General features: G+C 37.6%; 1 protein-coding gene across 1 annotated transcript in view; it reads left to right on the forward strand.

Annotated features, from left to right (window-relative positions):
• The window catches only part of DPYD (dihydropyrimidine dehydrogenase), a gene marked incomplete at its 5' end in the record, with an annotated part of 351,370 nt that overhangs the window by 101,941 nt on the left and 222,865 nt on the right, over window positions 1–26,564 (forward strand). Inside the window, 4 exons of the mRNA XM_084266073.1 lie at window positions 6,732–6,893; window positions 15,847–16,043; window positions 19,494–19,575; window positions 22,791–22,878. Coding sequence (XP_084122199.1) covers window positions 6,732–6,893; window positions 15,847–16,043; window positions 19,494–19,575; window positions 22,791–22,878 — 529 coding nt within the window. The remainder of the gene's footprint in view (window positions 1–6,731; window positions 6,894–15,846; window positions 16,044–19,493; window positions 19,576–22,790; window positions 22,879–26,564) is intronic.

Raw genomic sequence — 26,564 nt, forward strand, 5'->3', positions numbered from 1 at the left:
ACCCACCAGAAAACTAAAAAAATTCCCACCACCAAAACCCAACAGATCCAGGGTGCCCTCTGGATAAAAGGTTGTCCCTGCACTGTGGAAATGCTGGTAGGGAAATGAGGGAGAGGGAAATGAGCACCAAGAGCAGTACAGAAAAAGTTGTGGAACACAAGAGTAAATGTTAGGATTTCAGAGGAATGTTTTTCAATGAAAACAAAGAAAATGTGTGGAGGTTGTTTTTCAAGAAGGAAATCCATTTTTTTCAAGGGAGAAATGGGAGAAGGAACAAATGGTAAGGTAGAGATGGATACTGAGGGATAAGGGTGAATCTGAAGCTTGGGAGATTGAGTCAAGGAAAAAGTGGTTGTGGTGATGTACTGGAAATGAGAAAGAAGGGAAAGTAGGTAGACAAAGGAAGGCAAGGTACAAAGAGCTGTGGGATCATTAAGAGAAAATGAAATGAAGAAACGATTGTAAGGGAGAAAGGGTGGTGAGAGGCATAGGCTGCTGACAGGTGAGAGAAACAGAATGATGGTTTTTCTATGCCAGAGTAACTCTGAGTAAATTAACAAAGGACATCTATATGCCATTGCAAAGACTGTTGAAAATCATGAGTCACAGTTCATATGTAAAATACTGTAAGTGGGATACTGTTAATACAATGAAGGATTGTGGAAGTCAGAAAGCTGCTAGATGATTGGTAATAATTATATACAGATATGCATCACAATTAATCTTTAAGTACTACATTGAGGCCCCAGGTTTTTGAAAGTGCTGTTTTATTCAGCTTTCTCTGTTAATCTTTGTATATTTCAGGTCACTAAATACAAAAAAACATTTAAAAGAGAAAGTAGTAATGGTGTTAAATTGATGCACTTGAAACAGTGACTTTTCTTGAGATGTCTGTTTGTACTTAGTGTAATGGAATGGCTGACAGCTGGTTTCAGTTGCCATAGTGTAATTATGTAGAATAGACTTTTGCAATGACACTATGTCAATTAAGGAATCTCTCACATTCTAGACTACAAAGGACAAAATGACAGTACAAGATATTTCTTCCGTTCTTTTTCATAAAAAGATAGTGACACTGTGTGAAATTACAGTCCTGTTATGATGACACAAGTCAAATGATGTGAAAGATTTCTGGATTGATTAAAAATCATCAGCATTATAATATAGAATATGTATGATTTGATAAGTTGCTGTTATGTTTTGCTCATTCTTCTTTGGGAGATATTTGGGGGGGTGCTGGCAGACTGGGGGCGTTTCTTGTTATATTTGAACTGGTGTGTGTCAATGTGAAAAATGCTACTTATATAACAACGTACTTTAAATAGTGGCTCCACGGTATGGGAAAATATTTTAATCCAATACATCTTGAGTAAATTTTAAAGCCATCACAGAACATGAACTAGGATAGAAGGAGGTGATATTACCCCATATTTTTTCCTATGTCTCCCTTTTTTAAGCTAAGCCTAGATGAAAAGGAAATTACCACTTTTTTTTCTTTTCTTTTAAAGTATTCACTCAGTCCCCAAATCCTCATGAAGTCAGTTTATTCTTTTTTTACTATAGAAAGCATAATAGTGCATAGTCTTCATTGTTTTTGAGAAAACTGCAATATCAAAACACTGGGATGCATAATGAATTTGTATAAAAAGCTCTTGAATTGAATTGAAAGAAAAGATGCTATAAGCATGTCCTGATAGTAAATGCAATTTCTTCTGGTCTCTCAGTATTGATCCTATGTGTTTTAATAGGCTTTTTTTCAAGTAAAAACCAGGCTCATTTGCATGCAAATTATATAATGCTTCCAAATGATACATGTGGAGATCCTCTTCTGCCTGGTTTCCACTGATTATTGATGTCTATTTAAGACTTGGTTTTGTTCCTTGTGTTAGCAATGTAGTATTTATTGACATTTTGATGTAGGAAACCACAAAACATCCTATCCAGTTAGATTAATTTATTTCTGTGGAAGTGTACAGGAAAAAAAAAAGACTCTATGAACAAAGGCATGAGCAGACATTTATCTCCTAAAAAAAATTCAGAAACATTCTAGTTTTATCCTTGCTTCCTCTGTGACGTCTGGAAGAAACTAGCCAACTGAGTCATCTTATTATTTCAGCATCTAAAAAAATAAATAAAAAATTACTCCAAACTGTTAAGGTAGCTTGCATCATTCCACACCCTGGAGCAGCTTCGTCACTGTAATGAAGCCAGGCTCCCTTTAATTCTGATCCTTTCTCACATACAACATGTGGTATGTAGTTACCAGCTTGCCAAGTCTGCATCCCATGTCTATTTTGTGTGCAGCCTACTGCTCCCTGGCTTTGTGAAGTAAAAACAATCAATAATTTTTATGAAATGTGAATAGGCTGCATTTTCTACCTTTAATGTCAGTAGTAAATGTAATGATCATTAATTCATGTTCTCAGCTTTGAAAAAAAGAGTTATGGAGGCACAAAGCATTCATGGAACTGAACATTTGAGATGCTGTACATATACTGTACATATACTGCAAAATCTCACTTATTACAGTAGTAACACAGTGATTTGCAGTTTTATAACACAGTTTGTGTAACACCACTTAGTGTAGCTTACTAGACTGTGCTCTCTTTCCCTGCCAGTTTTTGTCAAGTATTGGAAAACATTGTTCCAATCACACTCAATAGGTCAGATAATAAAGCAACACAGTAAAGGCAGGTTGAATGATGAAATACAATGGAAGAACAAAGAGATGAAGCAACTTGGAGTTCCTGAAGTCTGGCCTGCAAACCAGCCTCCGTGCTGGCCTGTGCCCAGGGTGTGAGGAAGGCTGCAGATGGGTTTACCCTCGAGCTGCTACACAGCAGCATGGCAGCCACACGTGGCTGTATCCTTTCACTGGTAGCGGATGGTATCAGTGGCAATGGGAGCAGTGTTTGCACTGGGGTTCTGAAAGGTGGAAGAGGAGAGTTTAAACACAGCTCTTCTGTGAGTATCTTTTAAGTTGGCACAGGGTGACTGTTTTGGCAGGCAGGGAAACCAAGGCAGCACTGCACCTGTACTTCCCTTTCATCTTTAGAGATGTCCACTTTAGCACAGTTAGAGTACACTAGTGTAGCAGTGCAGGAGATTTGCCTTGCTGCTCCCAAGGGCGAGTGGAGCACTTCAGACTTCAGGTGTGACTGTCTTTTGTCAGTAAAACCTATTTCAGATGTTAAGACTAGAAAAAATATACAGTTTTAATATTCAGCATGTTTTAACATGCACTATGTACATTTTGGTACTCTTATCTGAGTTCCTCTTTTTCTCAGGTGTTACCACCACTACTAGAAGCAACAACTCATAACAGCAGCAGCTCAAAACTTCTCAAATCAAGACCTTTCCTTCATATACTCCATTACGTGTCCCCCAGGTTAAGAGTTCATCAGCAGTTGGCCTTACACCCATTAGGACTTCGGTCCTAGTCCTCTTCTTTCAGAACTCTGGTATGATGTTCTGAGACAGGTTCCCCTAGATATCCCCTCAGTAAGTCATGATCCTGCAACAGCCCTCGTCCCATCTCTCTGAAGTCCTCGCTACTTTAACATACCCTGTTTTTCTGTAGCATAGGTGTACTCAAAGTTTGGTTTGAATTTCCAAAAGAAGTAAAAAGTGCTAGCTGTGTTGTTGCTACCTGTAGTGGTACAGCTCAAGTGTGAGAATATACTTTACAGATATGCAATAAAATTAAGTTTTAAAAAGGAATGTTTAACAGCTTTGCATTCTAGGCATAATAACTAGCTTTGTATATTGATTTTAATTACAAAGCCAAAAAGTGTAGAAAATCCTTAATGAACTTACTTAAATGGAAATGCACATTATTGTAATTGTTTCCATTGAACCAGAGTTGAAGATAATAAAAAAAATAATCCTGGACAATGCAAGAAGGGAAAACACAACTCATATATAATGAAATATCAAACCAAACAGCAATTCTTTGAAAAGCATTTTGTCTTCAAGTTAGTGAGAAAAATTCCCACTACTAGGTTGTAATTCTTCCTTTAGAGTGGTGGAGGGGGGAGGGAAGGGAATGGCTAGATGTGATTGCCTGGGGAACAGACATCTAGTGCCACTTAAGATGCTGCAGGTATCTAGGCTGGTCTCTGGGTGCTGCTGCAGAAGGATGTAGGTCTCCTGTATTGACTGTGCCACCTCTGCTGTCTGCATAGTTATGTGTCAGGGACATCTCCAACATAACTAGACTTCCATGTTTTCCTGCTAACTGTGTCTTTACTGGCTGCTTTTAGCAGCTCTAACCATCTCTGGTCTATCAAAACAGTGTTATTCATCTAGAAGAGCAAAAATATTTGCTGCTACTTAGTATTTCCTTTTAGCTAATACTCTTCTACATCGGAATAAATGAGAATTGGGGATGATAAAGTGCTTTATCAGTCACCACAAGCAAAATGGTTGAAAGTTCTCTGAGAACAGTTGCATTAAGGGATTGCCTGTGCAACCGGTTCAGCCAGTATGTCAGTGGATTATAAAAGTATCTGAGAAAACCCTGTGAAGATACACCCAGGTAGCTGTTTTGTGTTTCCAGGTGATGGACAGGGGTTCCTGCTGTACAGCAGACCGGCATCTGTAGCAAAAGGTCCAGTTACATCTACGAATGTGTTTCTTAAACCTTGGCATTCTCTTGGGAATCTCTAGCTGTGTCTATAGCATCTGCTTTAACTAAGAATTTTCTGCTCAGTCTTTTAAAATGCCTTTAGTGAATTTGGATCTTGCAAAGCAAAGTCTTGTTACCCAGTGTTGGTTATGTTGTCAGATCTTGATGCTGCTGCTTTTATTCACGACTAGATTTTTGCTCTGTGTGGCATAGCTTTCCCTTTGAATAAACAAATGTGCCTGTGTATATTAGTCTACTTGAGCACAGGGTCTGCTCTGACCAAGTACTTCACAACAATTGAAAGCTACATGTTTTTGCTCTCCTGGGACAGAGAGGTAAAGATATTTGTTCAAAACAGTTTCGTGTTAGTGCTGATTATTGAGGAGTGGAATAGGGAAGGATGGGAGTATGGTGGTGGAAGAGGAGGGAGACATACTGGTTTTTAATCTCTTATGGCTAGTTTTGAGAAAGCTGGAATGAGATCTCACCGTTAATTTCTCACTGAGGGATGTTTGTGGAAGTTTAGCTGTGTGCTGATGCTAAGGGGTACTGTGGTGTCTTCTGGCCCTAAAGGAAACTCTAGCATTAACCCATCCTCATGGATTTTCTGTGGTGGGGCTTTTAGAGTGGGTGGGAAGAATGTTAAAAAGAAGAAAAAACTAGAGTATGCAATTAAGTAAACTTCTATCCTAGCTACAGAACAAAAGATAGGATGTAAATTGTTTGCTTTAATTGCACCGTAATTTCATTACTATAAATGTAATGTAAATGCAGAACAGCCTTCAGTTGTTCTCCCCTTCTAAATGAGACTTCATGGCATCTCCTCTGATGTTCCTTCTTAAGAGAATTATCCAGTCTAAACAAACAACCACGGGTTATTTTCTCACAGCATCAGGCACTGGAAGCTTGCTAATGTCCATTCCTTAGATTTTTATTATGGGAAGAGATCTCACTAGCTCTCATATATCACGAAACTGTTCCTTTTCTGAAGATGTGCACTGAATATTGAGACTCTTTGGAGTTGTGAATTTAATCACTTTCCTGGTTTGCTATTTGGGGAAACAGGAAAATAAATGTTTGCCCTGATCAGATGTGCTGAGGAGAAAAGAAAAGAGCTCAAGAGAAGAACTCAGTAGTGCATTATCTACAGGCAGCTACATAGGAAACCTTGTCCTCTTCTCATTACAGGTCAAGGATAATTGGCACTGATCTGGTGTGAAGGACAGGCATGTCCACAGAGTTACACAGAGGTGTCAAATAAGTTTTTCATTACCTGTATCACAAAGAAATGATAATTTAACTGACGCTTTCTGGTCAGACCTCTAACAAAGGCTGCAAAATTGGAGTGAGTCCAGAGCAGGACCACAAAGATCGCTCCTATGAAGACAGGCTGAGAACATTGGAGTTGTTCAGCCTGGAGAAGGAAACTGGAGAGGGGCTGGTTACAAGGGCAGGGAGTGACAGGACAAGGGACAGGGACTTTAAATTAAAAGAGGGGAGATTTAGATTAGATAGGAGGAAAAAAATTTTTGCAAGAGTGGTGAAGCACTGGCACAGGTTGTTCAGAGAGATTGTGGAAGCCCCCTCCCTGTCAGTGCTCAATGCCAGGTTTGGTGGGGCTTTGGGCAGCCTGGTCTAGTGGAGGGTGAACCTGCCCATGGGAGGAGGTGGGAACTTTGAGGTCTGTTACAACCCAAATCAGTGTGTGATTCTAAGAACTCAGCTGCTTACCAACTGACCTAGAAATGGAGGAACAATTTACAAGTACATTGTGCAGGCACGTTATTTTTCAAATGTAGATTTGTTAAACCACTGAAAATTGCACAACCACCTCAGACTGAAGATGCTTTAAACTCTTTTTCAAGCTAAAAGTAAATTTTTTATCCTTGCATAATTAACAATTTTGCCGGCTTTTGCTCCAGTCTCTTTGACATAAAATGCTGTATAACATGTTGGTATATTTAAATAATGTCAGTGCTCTTTAATGTATTTATATAGTGTTCAACTAGACAGTTAAAGAAAAAGTATTTTGTATTTTCTCTTTTTGAATTTTTGTTTCCTTGATGTGTGAATATTTCTCTCTTTATTTTTTTTTTCCCTTCAGAACTACTATGGAGCTGCCAAAATGATTCTTTCTGACAATCCACTTGGCCTGACGTGTGGAATGGTGTGTCCGACATCAGATCTCTGTGTTGGCGGCTGCAATTTGTATGCCACTGAGGAGGGACCAATTAATATTGGTGGATTGCAGCAGTTTGCTACTGAGGTAGGAAGGATTTGCAACTGTATGAAATTCTTTTTATGTGCCAATGAGTATTGTCTAAGTAGTTGCCTTTGTTAATGATTTGTTTTAAAAAAAGTTGGTACTAAGAAAATAAAGGCGTAGGAAGTTAGAATAATTAGCCTTTTTTTCTTAGAGCACATTCAGCACCTTAGAAATGCTTTCATAATGCAGTACTTTTTAGGAACAGAAGGAACTTATTTGTGAATAAGATAACACTGTAGAAACACTAGTAGTTGAAACAATTTGGTTTATAATGCAGGATTTATCTAAGCAAGGTGAAATTGTGGATGTTACTGAATTAGGCTGCATAAGGAAAAAAGATTAAGTATACCTGCATCTCTAACTGCACAGCAAGAACATGTAGAGCAGGAGGAGATCCTGTTGCAGAAATTCATGTACATTTCTACTGCCTGCGGGGTGAAGAAGTTTTTATTGTCCTGTTTTGCCAAAACTAAGTAAATAAGTAGTTTCTGGGTAATCTGAAATGTGTCAGTGTGCACCTATCTAGATAGATACAGATACACGCACATGTATGTATGTGTACATTTATCAGTTCATAAAGTTTGCATGTATTTTGAAAACAGAATCAAAGCTTCTTACTTGCTGCTTAGTTTTAGGAAGTCTTCTCAAGGTTTTCTAAGAAGCATGTGCATGATTTGTGACTGTATACTTTCAATGTTACAATTTCCATCTGAAGAAAGATGGAGGCTACAGCTAACTGCTTTGAGGGCATGGAGGATTTGTACTAAATTAATGGTTTCAGCTGGCACCTCCTTGGATTTGACTGAAGTATCTCTGGGTAAAAATTGTGATTTTAGTCTCTGTAGAGGTGAGGAAGTTGTGGCTATTTAAAAAGAGGCACATGTTAAGATTTCTGTACAGTCCTAACTAATGAGCATGTCCCTCTTCTGTGACTTGAGCCTTTTGGGAGATCATATTTACAAGTATATGATGAAATTCCAGTCACCTTTACAAAGCCTGAGGGAAAAAAACTTTGTAGGACAGACCAAAATAGAAATATGAATCAATCTGGAAGTAACAGATGTTATATCTGTAAGGCCATTTTTTTCCCTCTGCTGTCATTCATAGACTTCAAACCTTCTCAATGGCTCTGGGTCATGATTCGATGAGCAAACCTTGCTACCTGCTGCAGATCTCTTTTTACCTGTTTTATTTCCCTCTTTTCTTCTTTCCATCAGACTTATAAAGCTTGTGGAGCACCTGCTAAACTTTTCTGCTGGCTGTTGTTGAACCTTCTCTCCCCTCTGTCATTTAAGTAGCTGTCTACTTGGATTTTCTCGAGATTTGAACATACAAGCATAAGAATAGACACAGTTTGGACCGAAGTTCTCATTTAGAGGATGAGGGTAGAGACACTGAACTGTATTTGTTCCATGTGTGTGTTCAGTAGTTGGGTTTTATTAGTCAAGGGGTAGTTCTATTTTCTATTAGCTTTTCTGCCTATGGCTTTTACTCCTTGTATGTACAAACTCATATTTGTTGCAAAGCAGAAAACTTTTTTTTATTTTTTCTTTAAAAAACAGAGAAACAACAAATGACATGAAAAGAAAAAAGAAAGATTAAACAGTTGTCAAGTAGATGATAAATACAATGGTGAAATATTAGTGTTTAGGAACCAAATGCAAGTAATATCTGTTAAAACTTGATTTGTGTCTCCTTTTAGCCCTAATGCTATGATTAATAGAGAGGAATTATGGCTTGATAGATAACACTAAATATCTGCCATTTTTCTTCAAAAATCTTTAGAAATCTATTAAAAAAGCTCAGTGCTAGCACAATGATTGATACGAAAACTGCAGAGGATGAATAGCTCAGAATGGCTTTGCTCCTAATGTTTCAAGTTTGTTTAAAGTGACATTAGTGTCATGAGTTCTAACAAAATAAAACTGTTATGCAGATCTATTTAGCACTCGTAACAGAAATAACATTTCTGTAAATGTTATTGTCCTTAGTATTTTTATAGTATCCTAAAATGTTAAAAGCAGTTGTTCATAACCTTTAGATTTCCGCTGTTTAGCAGAGAATCCATATTGTACTCACAGTTAGTGAAAATAGGCAGCCACTTTTCTAATTAATACTTGTTTTTTAGCTTCCATTCAGTAAATTTCACCGTGAAAGTATGAATAGCTGAAAAAAAATATAATGATGTGAGTGATTCCAAGTAAAAAAATTTATAAAAGGCATAGATTAAAATACTGAAGAGAATCATAAGCTGCTACTGCTCATATGCAGACTTGCCCAGATACCACAAGCCAAGTGTGTTCACAGCTTCACCTGTACGAGTAACTTTGCAAATGGTGTAATTTAGGCATGCAACATGTGTTACTCTTAATGAGAGCTGCGTGGTAATTCTCATGCTCTGTGTAATAGTTTGTCCCACAGGGGCTTATTTACTGAAAACTCCATTGTGCATAAAGCCAGTTTTAGACTTTTTTTTCCTTGGAATTAGTCTGAGGATCATGCACTTGATGCGTTACGAGAGTGAGCGATAATCAAAAGGCACAACTGCTAGCAGAGATAAAAGATAAAATTACAGTAAAGCAGGAATGTGGGTTTAAAATGGAAAATATATGGGTATGACGTATGCCCCTTTGTGCTTCTGAACAATGACTGATCATCTGTTCATACTGCAGATAAAACTCCCTAATTGTAAAGTATTTGTCTTGCATACGGTAGAACAAAAAAAAAATAGCACCTCATTCCTTCTGCATTTTCCTTCTGCCCTTCCATATAGTTTTTTTTATGTATGTTAGGCTCATTCTCAAAGTAAACTGTAATCCAGCCTGAAAAAAATGTGGATTTAGACAATTAAATGCTCAAGTGGAAGAAAGGGAAATGTCCGTTTGTATTTGTGATGTAGAATGTGTATACTGGGATGCAGTTACCACGGTAACTGTTCCATCTAGAGAATAACATGGAGTAAAAGCTCACCATTATAAATGATGAGTGTCAAGCGCAGGTTACACCTGCTACTGCACAGGTCAAAATTATATTAATGTCTTTGTCTCCTTTGCCCAAGTACTTTAAAATCAGGAAACATCTCTGGGTTTGGAACACAAGTTCAGTGAAAATATAGTGAGATTGCAGTGACAATACATACAGGCATGAGCTATATGACTGTCAGTCCCACAAAATAAACTAAAATTACTAGTTACTCAAGTACAAGTTTGTAAGCTTGCAGTAAAAAAACAGCATGATCTATTGCTTTTTCTGTTGTAGGACTAGTTAAGAGCTGCCCTCAAAATCTTCCATTTCTAGGTTTGCCTGTGTTTCTAGTTAATCGTTCTTAACAGAGCAGCACAAGCTAAATAGACAATGTTTTTTATTTTAATCGCTGCACACTAGATTTAAATAGTAGATCATTTAGTGCTGTGACTCTTACGCCAGCCACAGTTCTGGTGATTTGTTCCTCTCTGGAGATATATTCTGGTTGCTGTTGCAGCAGAAAGAAATTGGAAAAGGAAACTTGATACGTTTTTTTTCCAAAAAGATGCATGGTGTGACCTTACCTGCTGCTAACCTTGGGGTGTCTCAGCAGAGCACCTGGCCTGGGAGATGGGCTCTGTGGTGGGGGTCCCCCTCTCTGCTTTGTGCAGTGCCAGCTGTCCAGAGGGTTTGTCACGGAGAGATAAGCTGTGCCCTCCAGCTCAGAGTCCCTCTTAGCTGTATATTTGACAGCTCTGATCAGTCCTGGCATAGGTGTGGGGAGAAGGTGGTTCTCCTGGAGCTGCAGCACCTGCAGTTGGACAGACTTGGGATGCCTGCCTAAGCCCCTCACCGTTGCCATCTCGGGTGGGTGAGCTCCATCAGCAGACAAGGATTGTTCTGGGGAGCTAAGACAGCAGGACAAACAGAAATAAAACTCTGTGTTAGTTTTTATTGTAACTTATTTTCACTTCTAAATCATATTGTAACCTGTAATCAATTATAAAAGTTTAGGCTGGACTCAAGGGGATGGCGTAGCCTTCTAATATAGTTCAGGGGACAACTTCTTGGGCTAATGCAGAAATACTTGCTGATGTTTGGATAAGTTATACATACTTCTCTACAGCATGTTTTACAGACATTAAACATTCTTTGGCTTTTTTTAAGGTATTTACATGGATGTTGCTATGTCTTTTTTTAGTAGTGGAATTCATGAAATGTTGATGTATAGAATCTGCAATGCCCTAGATCTGTGGGCTTTATTGGGACTGGGATAATATTAACATATTGCTGTTACCTAGGTTTGAAAAGTCTTTAGTGAGATGCTTTAGGCCCTAGTTTTGTCAACACTCATCTATTTTCATAAAATTTTCCTGTATTGCAGTTTTATCTGGTAACTTGTGGAGGAAGAAGTTTTCACAACTAACTCACGTTTCTGGAAAAAAAAACTTCCTGCACATGCTGGGCTATCCACTGCTGTTAAATGAAATTAATTGTGTGATCATGTCACTTGACAACTTCAAGATTAGTGAACATGCAGTTTGCTTCATTTTTTTTTTTTTTAAATCTGTGCAGAATATTATTTTCTGCTTTGAATATTCAACTGCCCCAGATAAACGTAACCCAGCCCACAGATAAATATCCATGGAAACCAGTAGGCAAGTGTGAAACTAATACAATCAGTTCCTAAATGTTACTGATTTCGTTGCCTGTGTTCTTTCTGTACACTAGCAAACTCTGATAACAATCCAGAATATACTAAAGTGTTTCACACTAACATAAATACCAGCTAGACACTAATGTCTGCATCAGAAGCTGTTTGGTATCTCATCGTCTTAGTGAAGGATACTTAACAGGAAAAGTGACTGATAAACTTCTGTAGCCTTTTAAGCGTGGAAGCAAGTGTTATGCCTCAAGAATATAAAGGATTTAGTTTTGATGTCAAAACTTATGTTACTAAAAGATTAAATTTTCCCACTGCTCATTCCATTTTCCCTTTTTTTTAATTTCATTTCAACCTATTTCTGATCTTGGTTTTGTGATGAAGAAGAGAAATTAAACAGATGCACATTTTACTTAAGAAACGTGACCTTCTGTGTATGTCTTAGAGACTACCAAATATGCTTTAGCAGCCTATCTTGTTTCATAGGATTAGGAAAAGGCTTTCTTACATTTTAACAGTGAGGTTAAATGTTCAGTCTATTTACCGTTCTATTCAACACATTCATTGTCATAGTCCAAATAGAGTTTTAAATAAAGTTGGATTGGAGTAAAACTGTCTGACCCTACTTGAAGTCTGCAGATAGGTTAAGGGTATCTACACCATAGTCCTCTTAGAAAAATTCTGATCAGAAAACTCAAAAGTGACTGAAGTGAGTTACTTTATTCTAATTCATATAAAAACTGAGATAATGATTCTGAATAACAGTTTTAACCTGCTCTAATGGTTTAAAATGTTTTAGATTAATTTAAATCATGCTTACTATGCCATAAAATGATTTTCATCAGGTTAGCAAAATGCATTTCTCTGAGTCACCTGCCATTCTCTGCCAAATGTCACATCTTTTTATCAAAACACGCTAATACTAGAGTTGCGTGGTGAAGAAAAGAACCAGAATTATATTACACGAGGAAGGAGAACAATAAGCTTTTCCCTGTCTGCATTCTGAAAAACAGCTAAAGTGGGTTGGCTAAAACTTTCCAGGAAAATTAAACTTGTATCAGATGCTCAGCAATTGAAACCACCCTAGTTTGCTCAAGCAGGAAATATCGTAGAAACCTAATACAAACTTGTGTTTGCCTACAGCACCTGCAGTTATGCTCTGTGTTGAGTATACTGAATGTTTTGGAATAAGAACCAGCTAAGGAAAGGGTGTTTGATTTACAAGGGAAACAAACAGAGATTTCAGACAAACAAGGGAGAACAACCCCCCTCTGATTTCACAGTGGAGAGAACATTGAGCAAGTGCACTCACACCTTTACACATTGAAGTGATGCAGATAGAGAAACTGTAATGTACGTGTCTGAATCAAGAGAAAATATGTTTCAAATGTTGGAACTTTAGCGGAACTGATTGGCTCTTTTGGTTTGGTCCAGTCGTGTATCACTGGAGGACAAAAGTTCCATGATCTATTTATAAACTGGGGTGTCTGTTCGACAGACCCCAGTGGGCATGGAGTGTAAGAAGGGGCTGGAATCCGCAGGGGTTTTAGCTTGAATAGGCCTAGGGTGGTGAAGTAATGAAGGTTACAGAGTATTTGATGAAAAGTTAAAGAATAAATGCTCAGTGTTATTAATGTCTATTAATAATTTAGCTAATCTCTTTTGTTTGTGTATGAGACACAGCCAGCAGGAAAGGCAGACAAGGGGATGATGGCCGAGTCTTTTCACTGAGAGATTCAGCTTTAGAATTCATGATTCGGGCTCATTTTCCTGAATGGATCTTGGTTAAAAAGCACTGCAAAACGAAAGAAAAACTCTATCCAAATGAAAATTAAATCCTCTTTTTGAAGGGCAAGTCGACAAGAAGAGCAATGGTATGAAATTTAACTTGCATCCTGACTGCAGGCTGAGCAGATGAAAATCCGAGAGGACACTTGCATGTAATGTGGCATTGAACACTTGCTTGCAAGGTAGTCGTCTTTGCACACCAAAGGGTCCACAGAGAAGAATTCATTGATATTTAATTAGGTGAATTGCAGTGTAGGGAAACTTCACCACGAGGTGAGTGAAAATCTTTTGAAATGCACTGAAGCAGTTTGCTATTTTCACACAGTTACCCTGCCAGCCTTAATATGCAAAACTGCCACTGAATTCCAGATGGCAAGATATCGCCTGCACAAGCTGGCTGTGCTGCATAAAGGCAGCTTCACCCTATTTGCAAATAGGCAGAATTAAAGTTGACCATTCAGCCTGAACTGCTAGGATTTCCTGCCTGACTGCTTGGTTTCTGAAGCTTAACGCGGCGCTACAGTAGTGGGGCACTTCAGTATAACGTTTGGTGGATGGGTGTGACTATTCAATAATAATAAATAGAAAAACAATTATGCTAACAATAAAGTAAATTTAGTGATAAATTTATTAAGCAGATGCATATTCATAGTGTTCAATATACACATTAGCTATGCAAGTTCTATGAACTGTATTACTGAGTAGTGTTCAAAAACAAGGGCGTGAGGCTTTAATGGAAATTTGGTATCATTCAAGCCATTTCTGTGTGAATGTAACAAAGCAGACATTTTAGAAATATCCTATTGCATTTTGGTTATCACAGTCTAGTTTCACAGCACAATATGAGCTTTTCAGCCTGTGAAATCCATTAATAACCACATTAAACCTTCCCATATTGTATGAATTGTCAGGTTTAAATGATTCTTTTTTTAAAACAATTATCTGTCTCTTGCTTCTTGCAGTTTGTTAAAATGCTATGTCAATTTACAAAGACTGGGAAAATTTGACACAGAAATTTTAGAGGGGGAAGGAACTAATCATTGGTTTACCTAGCATGAGTGCTCAAGTGTGCATGAAGAAAATGAACATTGATTCAAAATTTAAATGAAAAATTCTATTCACAAGTGGAATTGTCAAAGTTTAACTTGAAAAACCTCTGCTTCTTGAGTTCTAAGGAAAATAAAAACCTCTGGTAAACTTATTGAATAGCTTAAATATTATATTGAATGACACAAATGCAAATGTATACATTTTAGGGGCTTGGTAGTACTTATGGAACATACAGCTTTGCACTGAAACAGATGGGGAACAATATTATCCTCCGGTAGTTTTTGAGGTGCAGCCTTGAATTGTTTTTGATATGAGTGAGAATCCCCATGCAATGACCTCTTGTATCCTTTTGATATAATACTGTGCTTCTGCTCCTTGGGTTCAATATTTCCCTGCTAATATGAAGATGTAACTACATGTTTCCATGTTCTTTATCTTCAGTAGCCTGCAAGGACTGCGAGTCCAGTCTTTTCTTGGCTGTACAAGATAGAGACTCCATTTCTTTCCCTCCAGTGTATGCAAATCCAGAGGACAGTGAAGTTTAGCTCAGCAAATATTTCTGCCACGGCAGAATATTCTCCTTAGAGTATTTCTGCCTTAGCTTCTTACCTGTGTGCCTGAGCAAAGAACTGATTTAAACTCTTTGACGCTGTAACTAGGTTAGGAGCCCATGGTGCTGGGTTCTGTATAAATACATCATAGTGGTCAGAAACAGTCCCAAAGTACCTTTAATAGTTAAGACAGAATTAAGTAGATCAGAACCATTTCACAGCCTAGGGAGAAAAGTCTAATTTTCAGGTATGCCTAGAACTTTTGGACACCCAAGTAAAACAGAGAGCATCTGAAACAGATGACCCAACTAACTTGAAATAAGTCCTGTTAAAATTATCTAAGAGGAGACGTTTGAAATACGGGTTACCCTTCAAAATATAGAACTGAAGACTAGGGGCAGTTCCTAGAAAGGTTTCAAAACATCCTAAGGTTGGTTATCTACCACCTCTGCAAAGTCAAACTCTAAGTGGTTTATCTGGGATCACACAAGGTATCTCTTGAAGAAGCAAAGCATCTTCACTGTCATTTCAATCTTTTATGTTACTCAGAAATTATTTTCTAGTATTAAGGAAAATCTGAGCATTGTTTGGAAGGAAATTTTAGAAGTTACAGAGATTTTTTTGCCATCTGGGTTTCTATTACTATTCTGTTACTGGTAGTTTGGTTCCATTTCTCTGTAAAATTTACTGTAGGGAAAGATCTGACTTTAGGCATTTTTAAGACAAAAAGAACCATAGAAGGACCAGACCCTGCAACTACAACATTCTGCACAAATGCACACATCATGTCATTGGGGAATCCCTTTAATATGTTATGAAGTGATCTGCAACAATGAGTCAATGATTCCTGACAGTACCATCAGAAGCTTCCATCATGTTATTCAGAATAAAATTTAAGGAGGTAATGTAAAGTATGTAACCGTGTATTTCTTTTCAGGTATTCAAAGCTATGAATATTCCTCAGATCAGAAACCCTTCCTTACCTCCTCCAGAAGATATGCCTGAAGCCTATCATGTGAAGATAGCACTCCTTGGTGCAGGACCTGCAAGTATAAGTTGTGCTTCTTTTTTGGCTCGATTGGGCTATTCAAACATCACCATTTTTGAAAAGCAGGACTATGTTGGTGGCTTAAGGTAAGAAACAATGACAACAGAGCATTGCTTCCAATGAGTGTAGAAAGCATAGCAAAAAATATTGTGCAAACATACTTCATACATGACCTTTCTACCTTCACCAAAGGAAGAGAGTAGAAAATTTCAGATCTGGAAAACTTTTTTAAATTCAAATAGGTCATCATTCAAATTAAAAAAAGTACATTACAGGCAAGCTGAAAATCTGGTGGTTCTCCCCTGAAGAGGGCTTTAAATAAGAGTTACTAGAGAAGGGGAACCTCAGTCCATCTCACCAGTTTGGTGCCAGTGCGAACAATAGATGCCCAGAGGTGGGAGAAGGATCACAGGTCAGCAGGAGAGCATCTGACATGCAGCACAATGGAATTCCAGCCAATTTTACCAATGTAGCAATGGTGGAGATCATATCTTTTAAGTTTCTTGGAATCCCTAAGTACAAAATAAAGTATTGCAGAAAGTGACTAGTGAATAGCAGCCCATTCAAAATTAATTTTTACATGTTGTAAATGTGAAATGTAAATGTTTACATTTTTAAAGTGTTTACAAAATAAAATGAAAAGAGAGAAAGAAGATGACGTGCTTGCATTCCTCATCGCAGCATCACTGAAATCAATATTGTTGACACCGTTAACGAATTTGATCCATAATGTCAAATACTTATTCAGTGTTCTGGAAGATAGACAATCAATGCTGGAGAAGTTGAACTGATTACTTCTATTTTTCACAGTGAGGTTCAGAAGTATTCTAACTAATTACCAAGGTGTTGATACCTAGGCATTTAACCGTGGAGCTGTTTTACTTGAACTGGTTACCATAAAAGGATTTCAAGTTTAGTATAGGAAATACATACTCACCAGATTTAAAATCAGTTTTGTTGCTGCTCTTTACTGTGTGTTTGCTTATTTGAAGCAATGTGATCTTAAGTTGAATTTAAAGCTTAGTCTGGTGTTCAGTCTACTGCAAAACCCCTTACAGAGTTTTGCCTGTTCCATTTGTATCCTTAACGGTCAAACAGTGCATTTTAAAATGTATTTCTTTCTTTCTTTCAAGTTTTAAATAACATACAGCAATCAAGGTCAAATTTTACTTCCATTCATTGTAGACAGTTTCACATCTGGTTTAAGGGCATCAATTCCTTTTGTCTTTATTTTAATCTTGGAAGGGAAGGGAGGCTGGCCTGTGGCAGCAATCATCCATTATTGCATTTGTAAGCCTTTGCAGTACATCTTTTAACAAGTTTAGGTTATTGATGGTTGTGTTTTCAAGGCTTCATAAACTATTGCAAATGGCTAACAAGAGCAAATTAATTTTGTATTTGGAATCAGCTGTTTGGAAGGGCAGTGCTTGTGCCCTTTTTTAGTTTGCTCTGCCTTTTTTCAATGTGTTTAACGAAGATATTTCTTCACATACATGTTACATGATAGCTGACTTTAATTAAACACTGCAACAATAAACATGTGTCTAATGATTGTAGTTGCTGTGTTGTGATATTTAAGTCTGTGGTCTGAAGGTGTCTGATTTTTTCCCATTCATAGGTGAGTTTTCCTACATTTCACCAGTTGGGTAAAATTTATGCTGTGTAGTAGAGTAGGCAAGATCAGGTCATGATCTTGCTTAGGGACCATGAACAAGCCTCACTGCTCATGCTCTTAACTATGTCGCTGGTTTACAATATACCAAAATATTTCAGTATCCCTTGAGCAAAAGTAATTTGGGATCACTGAGAAATACCAAGCACCTGCCCAAGCACCTCTAATGTGGATCAGATTTGAGGAAGAGTTGAATTCATGAGACACTGTTCCCATCCACTGCATCCCTCCTGCACCTCTGCCTATTTCTTTCTCCCCTCAGTCTCTCCATGGCGGAGTCAGAGACTGACTTCTGATGCTGAAAGAAATTCTATCAGAATTATTGATCTACCAGTTGGCTTTCATAAGATGCTTGTTTTCATGGTCAATTTGCATGCATATATTCCCACAGAACTTCGTATTTGCACATGAACATACATGTACATTTACATGTACTTACATGTGGGTATACTCCATGCCACAAACTGTAAGTAAACGCTTAATAAGAGCAAACAGCTGTTTACAAATTCTGACAGTGATGTGACAGCCAGTTGTGTTCTGGGTTCTTCACTGTCTTTTGTGGAAATGACAGTCCTGCAACAAATATATAGGTGGTTTAGAAAATAGAACTTTCCTTTTGTATGAGATTTCCCCCTCTCTGCTGCAGAATCATGTTGATATATGAGTTTCTGCCTCGGACACCTTTTTACTTAGCCTGATCTGTGAAAGTTCTGTTGTCATGACGCGTTCATCATACCTGATATTTACCACACATTTTATTGCACACTGGTCAGGAAATGGGGAAAAAAGGGCAGTATTAGAAATGATAAGGAGGAACACCAATTTCTTATCAATATAATTAAAGCTGATGCAACTTAAAATAAATAAAATCCCTTGGGTTTATCAAAGTTAGATGTTAAAGATGGTGTGGGCACTAATAGTACACAAAATGAAGCCACAGCCAATCTCTTGTGCCAGTGCTTTTTCATGAAAATTATAGATCAATTAATTTGAAAGCAGATTAGACCGAAGCTCAGTGAGCAACTTTCACTTTTCTGCGTATTCAGGATTTTGACCTCCATTGAAGGAAAGTATCTAAAGTAGAACTTCGCTGTGTTTACCTGTAATGTGTTTTTCACCAGAGCTTTTGATCTGGCAAAAGTGAACGTCATTTCATTGGAGAGAAAAATCTGTACCGAACTGAGATTCTACACTGGCACTATGGCTTTCCTGTCCAGGAGATCTCTGATTCTGGGAACTTGGAGATGTCATTCTTAATCTTCTCCAGGAGGAAAAAATGCCAGCTAATAAACATTAAGTGAAAAAGCAGACTTCAAACTGATAGAAGATTGCCCACTCCATCCCTTCCACGAGAGTGTAAAATATTTATGAATTAGAAATGAAGGAGGGTACAGTTTTAAATACCGTTGCTCAAAATAACATATGCAACACTAAAAAAAAATGTAGGGGAAATTTGATGCTTATTGGATAGGTTAATGACTGTTTGGTACTTTCAGTAGCTATAAGATCTTTTCTTAAACAAATGTATTAAGTTTATTTAGTGTTGCCTATTCTGGTGAGCAAAAGGAATGGAGCTGAAGCTCTTTTGAACCCAGGCTTAACATGTTAAGTGGTTACCTGCAAGTATGGGTAGGATTGGCCTTGAGGAACTGCCTTCCTGGCTGGTATTTTTAGCATTGGGTGAATAATGCTGTTTTGTCACTCTAACAATTTGTAAAAGCCAACGGTCAAGCTGCAGCACATTTCTATTCACATACGTCAGAACTGACTAAGGTGTGTTATAACTATTGAATTTTTAACAAATAAAAAAATCCTTTCTTCTTAATAGCTGCAAGTATTTCACAAACATTTTTATTTATTTTAGCACGTCTGAAATCCCCCAGTTCCGACTGCCATATGATATAGTGAATTTTGAAGCTGAGCTTATGAAGGATCTTGGAGTGAAGGTAATGAAAAACATATCCTGCCTATATATAGCTCAAAGTAAAAAGAACAAGAACTCTTCCAAAGATTAACAGCAAAATGTCATGCACATTAGTAAAGAACAATTAAAAGCTATGCTAGACAGAGGCAGGAAGATGCTTCCTCTTGCTCAGGGCATTTGTCTGTCTCCTGTCTGAATGCCACTAGTTTGGAAAAGGGCAATCAATAGTTCTCATCTGGCATGCCTGCATGTGATTAATTGTCTGTAAGAAACAAATTCTTAAATTGCTTTAGGGGTTCAATGTACCTATTGGAATGATTTGATTTTTTTTAATCGTGTTTTTTAATGCAAGTTTGGCACTACTTAAAACATTAATATTTGATACTTCTCCTTTCATTCCCTTTCCCTGAGTTTTTTTGTAGAGGTTTCTCATACAGTCTTGTGTCCAAGTTCATTTTATAATGAAATGCATCAAATGAAACAAAGTGTTAACATGATCATCTATTATAAACAGTAACAGTCATTCAACTTCTTGAAAAGCAACAGTTATGTATTATTCTGTTAAACAAATGTGTGTTGTTTATAGATAATGAGAACATTGCTTTATTGTTAATTTTGGGCTTTAGCTGAAGATTTAGATAGCATTTTCAACTGCTGCACATTTTAACAGTAGTTAAAAATGTAGGATGCATCACTGGATGAAATAATTTTAACAGGATACTAAAGTATTCAGTGAAGCAAGGAATTCTTGAAATCTTTAGTGTTCTTTTATATTATAAAAGCAGTAGACTCTTGTCACAAGGCCCAAGTGAGAACCTCATCTTGCCCAAGTTTTATAAAACTGTTGGTAAGATGTAAGATAAGGCTTTAAATGCTGTTTTGTACTCTAAAGATCACTTTGCAACTCTTGACAGAATGGAGGTTGAGTTATGGATGGGGCTAAAAATCAGAGTGCTGAGCAAATGTTAGATAAAATTTCTGGGCAATCCTGGGAACTCTCTGCAAAACTTGGTTTCCCAGGACTCCATTATGTCAGGGTCTCCAGAAGGGACTGATAGAGCCACCATGTCATCTTGACCAGTAAGTCCTCTGTGGTTTTGAAGTGCAGCAGAGAATTTCAATGTCAGTTGACTTCCAAGATCTGCCATTGGTTTGCAATTGACCCTTTGGCAAGCTGGTTAAGTAAGTACCTTAGCATTATACCTCTATAAGCTGGAAATATTTTCTAGTGTTTATTTAAAGCATTTCAGATCTGTGCTGGAAGGTACTATATTGTGTAAATGCTCAGTAGTGCTGTTTATTCAAGTAATTCTACTGAAATTAGTAAGAATTAGTCAGCTGAATAAGGATTACAGAGCTAGGCCCTAGGAGTATTATGAATCCACACATAAAATAGTATTGCCATTTAAATTCCTTCATTAGGTTTTCATAACATATGTACACAATAGGATAAAAAAAAATGTAATTTCAATTTATAGAATGTATTTTCTTGCCAGGGAGGACGTAGTCTGTATTTTTGAAAGGATTACAACTGTACACAGCTCTTGCACCTCTTATGAAATTTATCCTAGATCTTCAAAGACAAAAAAGTTGCTGTTTTAAATATCATACTCTGTATTTTACATCTGCCTCTCTCTTCACCAATAGGAAAGGTATATTAAATAGAATATAGGCAGATTCAATAAGAAACAAGTTATACAGTGACGTGACGACTAAACTGTTAAGATCACAATGTATACTGCTTACACAGTACAGCCTGGTATTTTATAAAGTGAATACACAAGTGATATGAAAAAAATGGGGGAAAACATTCAAGTTCAGAGATAAAAGTACAGAGATAAAAAAACCCACATACCCATGTCAAGGAGTACAAAATATCAGAAGAGGAAACAGATGCTTTATGTGCTCAAAAGCCTTGGGGTTAGGAGAGACGAGCAAAAGGTGTGCTCAATTGCATGACCTCTACACAGGAGACAGCTCTAGTTGGTTTGCTGAATGTGCAGCAAACACTCTGCTCCATCTCTACTCTCATAACAACTGTAGTTGTTCGACCTGTGCAGCAGGATTGCTGGTGGAACATCACTTTAGAAAAATGTTCCTGCTTTTGTCTCTGGAAGTGAATAGCAGTTGAAGTGAAACAAGTCCAGATTGCAGGTGTGTTTTTATTACTGTGAATTACTTCTTTCAATAAATGAACACCAATCACTGCACTCTGGGCGTCGTTGCATGTCTAAATTAGAATTGCAAGTTTAAATCAAAATTGTTCTCATTCATAATTTTGAAACTCGTTCTTAGTTTATGCCACAGAGCGGTCTCCTCCTGTGCAGGTAGGCCGCGCTGTAGTTTGCACAGAATACTCTTCAGACATACTACCCTCTCTGGCCCACACTTCTGCAGGCAGGTTTTCTGAATCCACAAAACCACCATTGGCTTCACTGAGGCGTTGTGGCATACAGGTGTTGAGGCTAGTGGTCTCAGGGGAAAATTCAGGCTGTGAGCTTTGAGAGTTCAGCACAAAGCAGTATCATCATCCCTCCTGGACTGGCATTGTGTTCTGCACAATTGCAGGCCTACCAAGTGCCTGTTGCTGTGTGGGGACGCACTGCTCAGTTTTTTTGTTCAGAAACCTCACTAATAAGAAATAGTATCATGTCTTTCAGTTTATTTCTCTGTAAGAGGCTCCTGCTTTTACTAATGTTTCTGCAAAAAACCTAAAGTGCTTGGGTTTAGGTTGGTGGGTGGGGTTTAGCACATGTTCTCTAAAGGGGGTTCTTGCTTCTGTGTCATGTTTCTTAATTTCTGATTTTCCTGTGAGAATGCAAACTTCTCTAGTTGGGAGTGAATACAGTGATTTACTTGCAGTAGAAAACTGACATTTTTAGCTTTACATCAGTATTGTGCCCCATAGTCCGGCATTGTTTGTTTCTTTGTTTAGCTTGCTTTAACTATTTTAATTTCAAACAGAAACCCAGTTAGCCTGTGGTGAGCCCCAAATGAGGGTGATCTGGAGATGCTTTTACTCATACCAAGTTCTGGCCACTTGCTCTAATCAGAGCCAATCTGGCCTTGTAAGTGTGGGTTGGTGGGGGGAGGAAATTTCCTTTGTTCACTAGAAGTTGCTGTGAGATATCTGTATTACTACACTATTCATTCTTCTATAGATATCTATATGTAGGACATGAGAGAACTTATTTTCATATTAGCACATTAAAAATGAGCGATCTTTAATTCTTTCAGGTCATTTTTAACAAAGGCCTTGCAATGGATGGGATGACACTACGTTCCTTGAAAGATGATGGCTATGAAGTGGTCTTTATTGGAATAGGTAAGAAGAGCTCAACGTCCTGTGTCTTGTCATCTTTCAAACTGAGTGGCTGTCTAAGAATAAACTGGGACCTGTGTCTGTGTTAGTAGCATGGTGTGAGACAGCTTGAATTTCATGCATTATGAAAGTATACACTACAAGGAAAGTTGAAAAAGCAGGAAGCTAAAGCTAGCTGTCTTAAGATAGTGCTTTGTTAGAATTTTCACTTTTATATGATACATTTTAAAGCAAGATGCAAATGTAGCTGAATGGGTTGACTTATTGTTTGTTTAAATAGTTAAAAAAGGGATGAACTAAAATATCATAATTAATTGCTGCATTGGCATGGAGTGATACATGAGTTCAGTTTTCAAGTTTTGCAAACAGCTTACTATACCTATGTGATTACTGAGTCTGTATGCAAGCTAGTGATACCATGCTTGGTTGATTTTTTTTTTTTCTTGCCTCCATGTAAACTGTGTAACATACTTCAGAGAGGCAGTAGTGAAGGGCAGTTATGGAACTGGTTAACAAAATAAGCTGACTTTGACTTACGCTAAAACAGGCATCATAGGTCTGTCTTCTCTCATATACAAAATAAGTCCTGCACCTGCCTGCTATTTGAATCATTGCTTCTTTTTAATGTTAGGTTAGAATTGTTATCCATTTTGCAAGTAGTTTGAAGTACAGCTGGACCCGTCGCTGCCATACGATAGGCATGTTGAGCAGGCATCGTCTACAGTTGGTATGAGGCTTAATGCTGTTTATTGATCTAGACGTTGCCTAAGTGAACATAATAGGAAACAAGTTGTCCAACTGTTCCTCCTTCCTATTATTGATTACAGAGATGTAATTCTTAGTACAGCGACAACTGTTGTTTACCATCTGGGTATGCAGTATAATAAGCTTTGCAGTCTATTCTGTCATGTGATTATAGTACAGAGCGTTGTGGTTTATATAATCCTAAATCCTCACATTGTTAGAGACCTCCCATGTATAGGAATTCTGATGTGTCATATTTTGATGTAATGACAGACAAAGCAATATTCCAACTTTTCTTCTTTATTGTTTTAATCTGTGTCTTTCAAACTGCTTTGGAAAATCTCACCAATGAGAGACTAATTCATAAATAAATGATTTTTTTTTGTGAGGGTCTAGCATTTAGGAAAAAAAAGTCATTTTTTGAATATCAGCTTGATTTACCTGCATCTCTGATTCAGAAATGTAAAATAACAGTCCAGTTAAAGGTTAGCAAAAATGACCATTGAGCATCACATGTAGGATTGGAATGTTTGGTTTAGGTACATGGCTTTCTTTTCTGACCTTAATAAAGTTATCCTAATATAAAATATTTTTGGTTAGAAATATATATAGACAACATTGTGCTGCACAGATGTTAGGTAGAGGGACACAGCCAGAATTTTAATAAACAAGAGAAGCTATCTGAAGCATAATTCTCCTGTAAACCATGTGTTCACTGATTGTATTAGGAAACAGAGGGTATAAATGCTAATGAAGGATTATGTGTTCCTACAAAGTTTTGTTACTGGAAACTAACTTGCATTCATGATGAAGTTAGTCCCTCTCTGTACCCATCCATGTCTGCCTGTCATCTCTCTTTTGCAGTACCATGTAAGACACTGGATAGTAATGTGGCCTTATGTAGTGGTAGTGAAATGTGGAGAACAAACTGAGGGTTTCCAGATTTCTGGGGTTAACTATATTAATGCAATAGAGCATTTATAAACTCTCAACAGCAGTTTTTCCATAATGAGTGTGTACTGTTTGTTTTTGTGCTCTTTGCCTACTGAACAAACATACATTCAATGAAACGTCACATTTAAACACCACCCTGAATCATGGGAGTAAAGTAATTAGACAACACTACTTCCACAAAATAGAAGAAAATTTTTAAAGGTGGTTGCAATTTGCTTCTGAATGACTCTGTACTTTGATGGAAAGTGCATGTGGTAGTTTTCAATTTTCCCTATTAGTGAAAGAAAGAAAAAGCGAATGGGTGTGTAAAAGAAAATCAAGTCCCTGATGGGAGGACACTGTGAGAGGGTTTTTTCATGGCAATGTGATTTTTGAAGAGCACACCTTTAGTCTTGCAAATGAGATGGATCTAGAGGATTTATCAGTCAGGTTTGTGCAAAAGTCTGTATGTGATTCATGAAACAGAAGCACTTGTAAATAGCCAGCTATATGAGGGCAAGTGGAGACGCAGAGAGAACTTTGAAAGCTATTTTCCATACTGTTATGCATTAGGAGAAATCTATTCCTCTGTGGGAATGTCATGTGAGGTAGAGCAATTACACTCATCAGCTGCACCTATCAACGTTAAAAAATAGGTGACTGATGTTTGATCACTTCTACCAAGTGACCGTGTTGAAGAGAAATTAATAGCAAAGGCTTATTGTGAGAGCTGTTGGGAAAGGTATTAAAAGTACTTGTTCTGTTGCTGACCTGAAAGGTTAAGAATTCCTAAAAAGTTCACAAAGGGATACAGGTTAATGGCCTTATACTAAAATAAATAATAGAAGAGGTTGCTTAACTTCAGGTCTTTGCTTACTGAGGTGGTGAGCCTGGGATGGTTTATCTTAAGGGCAAAGGCTGTCCCCAGCCAGTAGGTCTGGTGAATTTAGGTCACTGTTTAAAGCTCAGAAAAACACCGTGTGCTAGACCTGAAAATGAAACAGATGGTCATGATGTATCACCAACATTTGGCAACTTCTGGGATCTTGATTTGAGTCACACCGTACCTCCATACTACTTTATTTTGCACCATCTTATCTTTCCCAATTAGGCTGTGGCTGTGTGTATAACATTGTACTGATTTGGAATTTGGGTTTGCAAAGATGTATGTTGAACTAGTAAACATTAGATCCAAGGAAGTTCTTTCGTGATTACCTGGATAAATTATAAGGAAAGAGCTCAATCTGGGCAACAGCACTGGAAGCTGATGCTGCCCTCTGATGCCCTCTGAACCTCAGAACAAACAGTAGGTAAATCTCAGTCACAGGATTGCCTGTTACCTGTTTAGCTTTTGGTAGTTCTTTCCTTCCATCTCCTGATTGTTGCCTTATCTGAACTATGTTTCATCCAACCAGTTCCCTATACAGTATTTCTCCTTATTTTCTAGAAGATCACTATGTGAAATCCCTGTCCCTCATTTACTCCCATGTCCTCTCAGTTTCGACTCCAAAAAAATGAATATTTTGCTACATGTGTCAGCAGATGTACCTTGTGTTTTGCATACAAGGACCTAAGAGATAGACCATTCTTCTGTATTCCTCCAGCAGCTCTGATTCAGATTGCAGTTAACATAAATATTAAGGGGTGGTCTGTGAATGTCAGTTTCCTACATCAAAACTGAAGAGAATTTTTTCCCAGGTCTAACAGGCAGCAGCCAAACAAAAAAACCCCAAAACCCACTCATATTTTATACTTCTTTTTTCACAGCCATTCAGTTTGGTTCAATTTCTAAACTTGCTCAGTCTTTTTCAATGGGCAACTAAAAATACTGATTAAAATTAGAGTCCTTAAAATTTTCATTTTAAAAGTCCATTTATTTTTCCAGTTACAGGTTTTTTCTTTTGTTTTTAAAAAAACATTATTGAATTGGAATAAAATCTCCCAGTTGAAGTTTCAAAGGTTTAAAACTTACCTCTGAAACTCTGCATGGAAAAAAATTCCCCTCCAGATTT

Source organism: Gallinula chloropus (genome assembly GCF_964237585.1).
Source record: "Gallinula chloropus genome assembly, chromosome: 6".
Lineage (NCBI taxonomy): Eukaryota > Metazoa > Chordata > Aves > Gruiformes > Rallidae > Gallinula > Gallinula chloropus.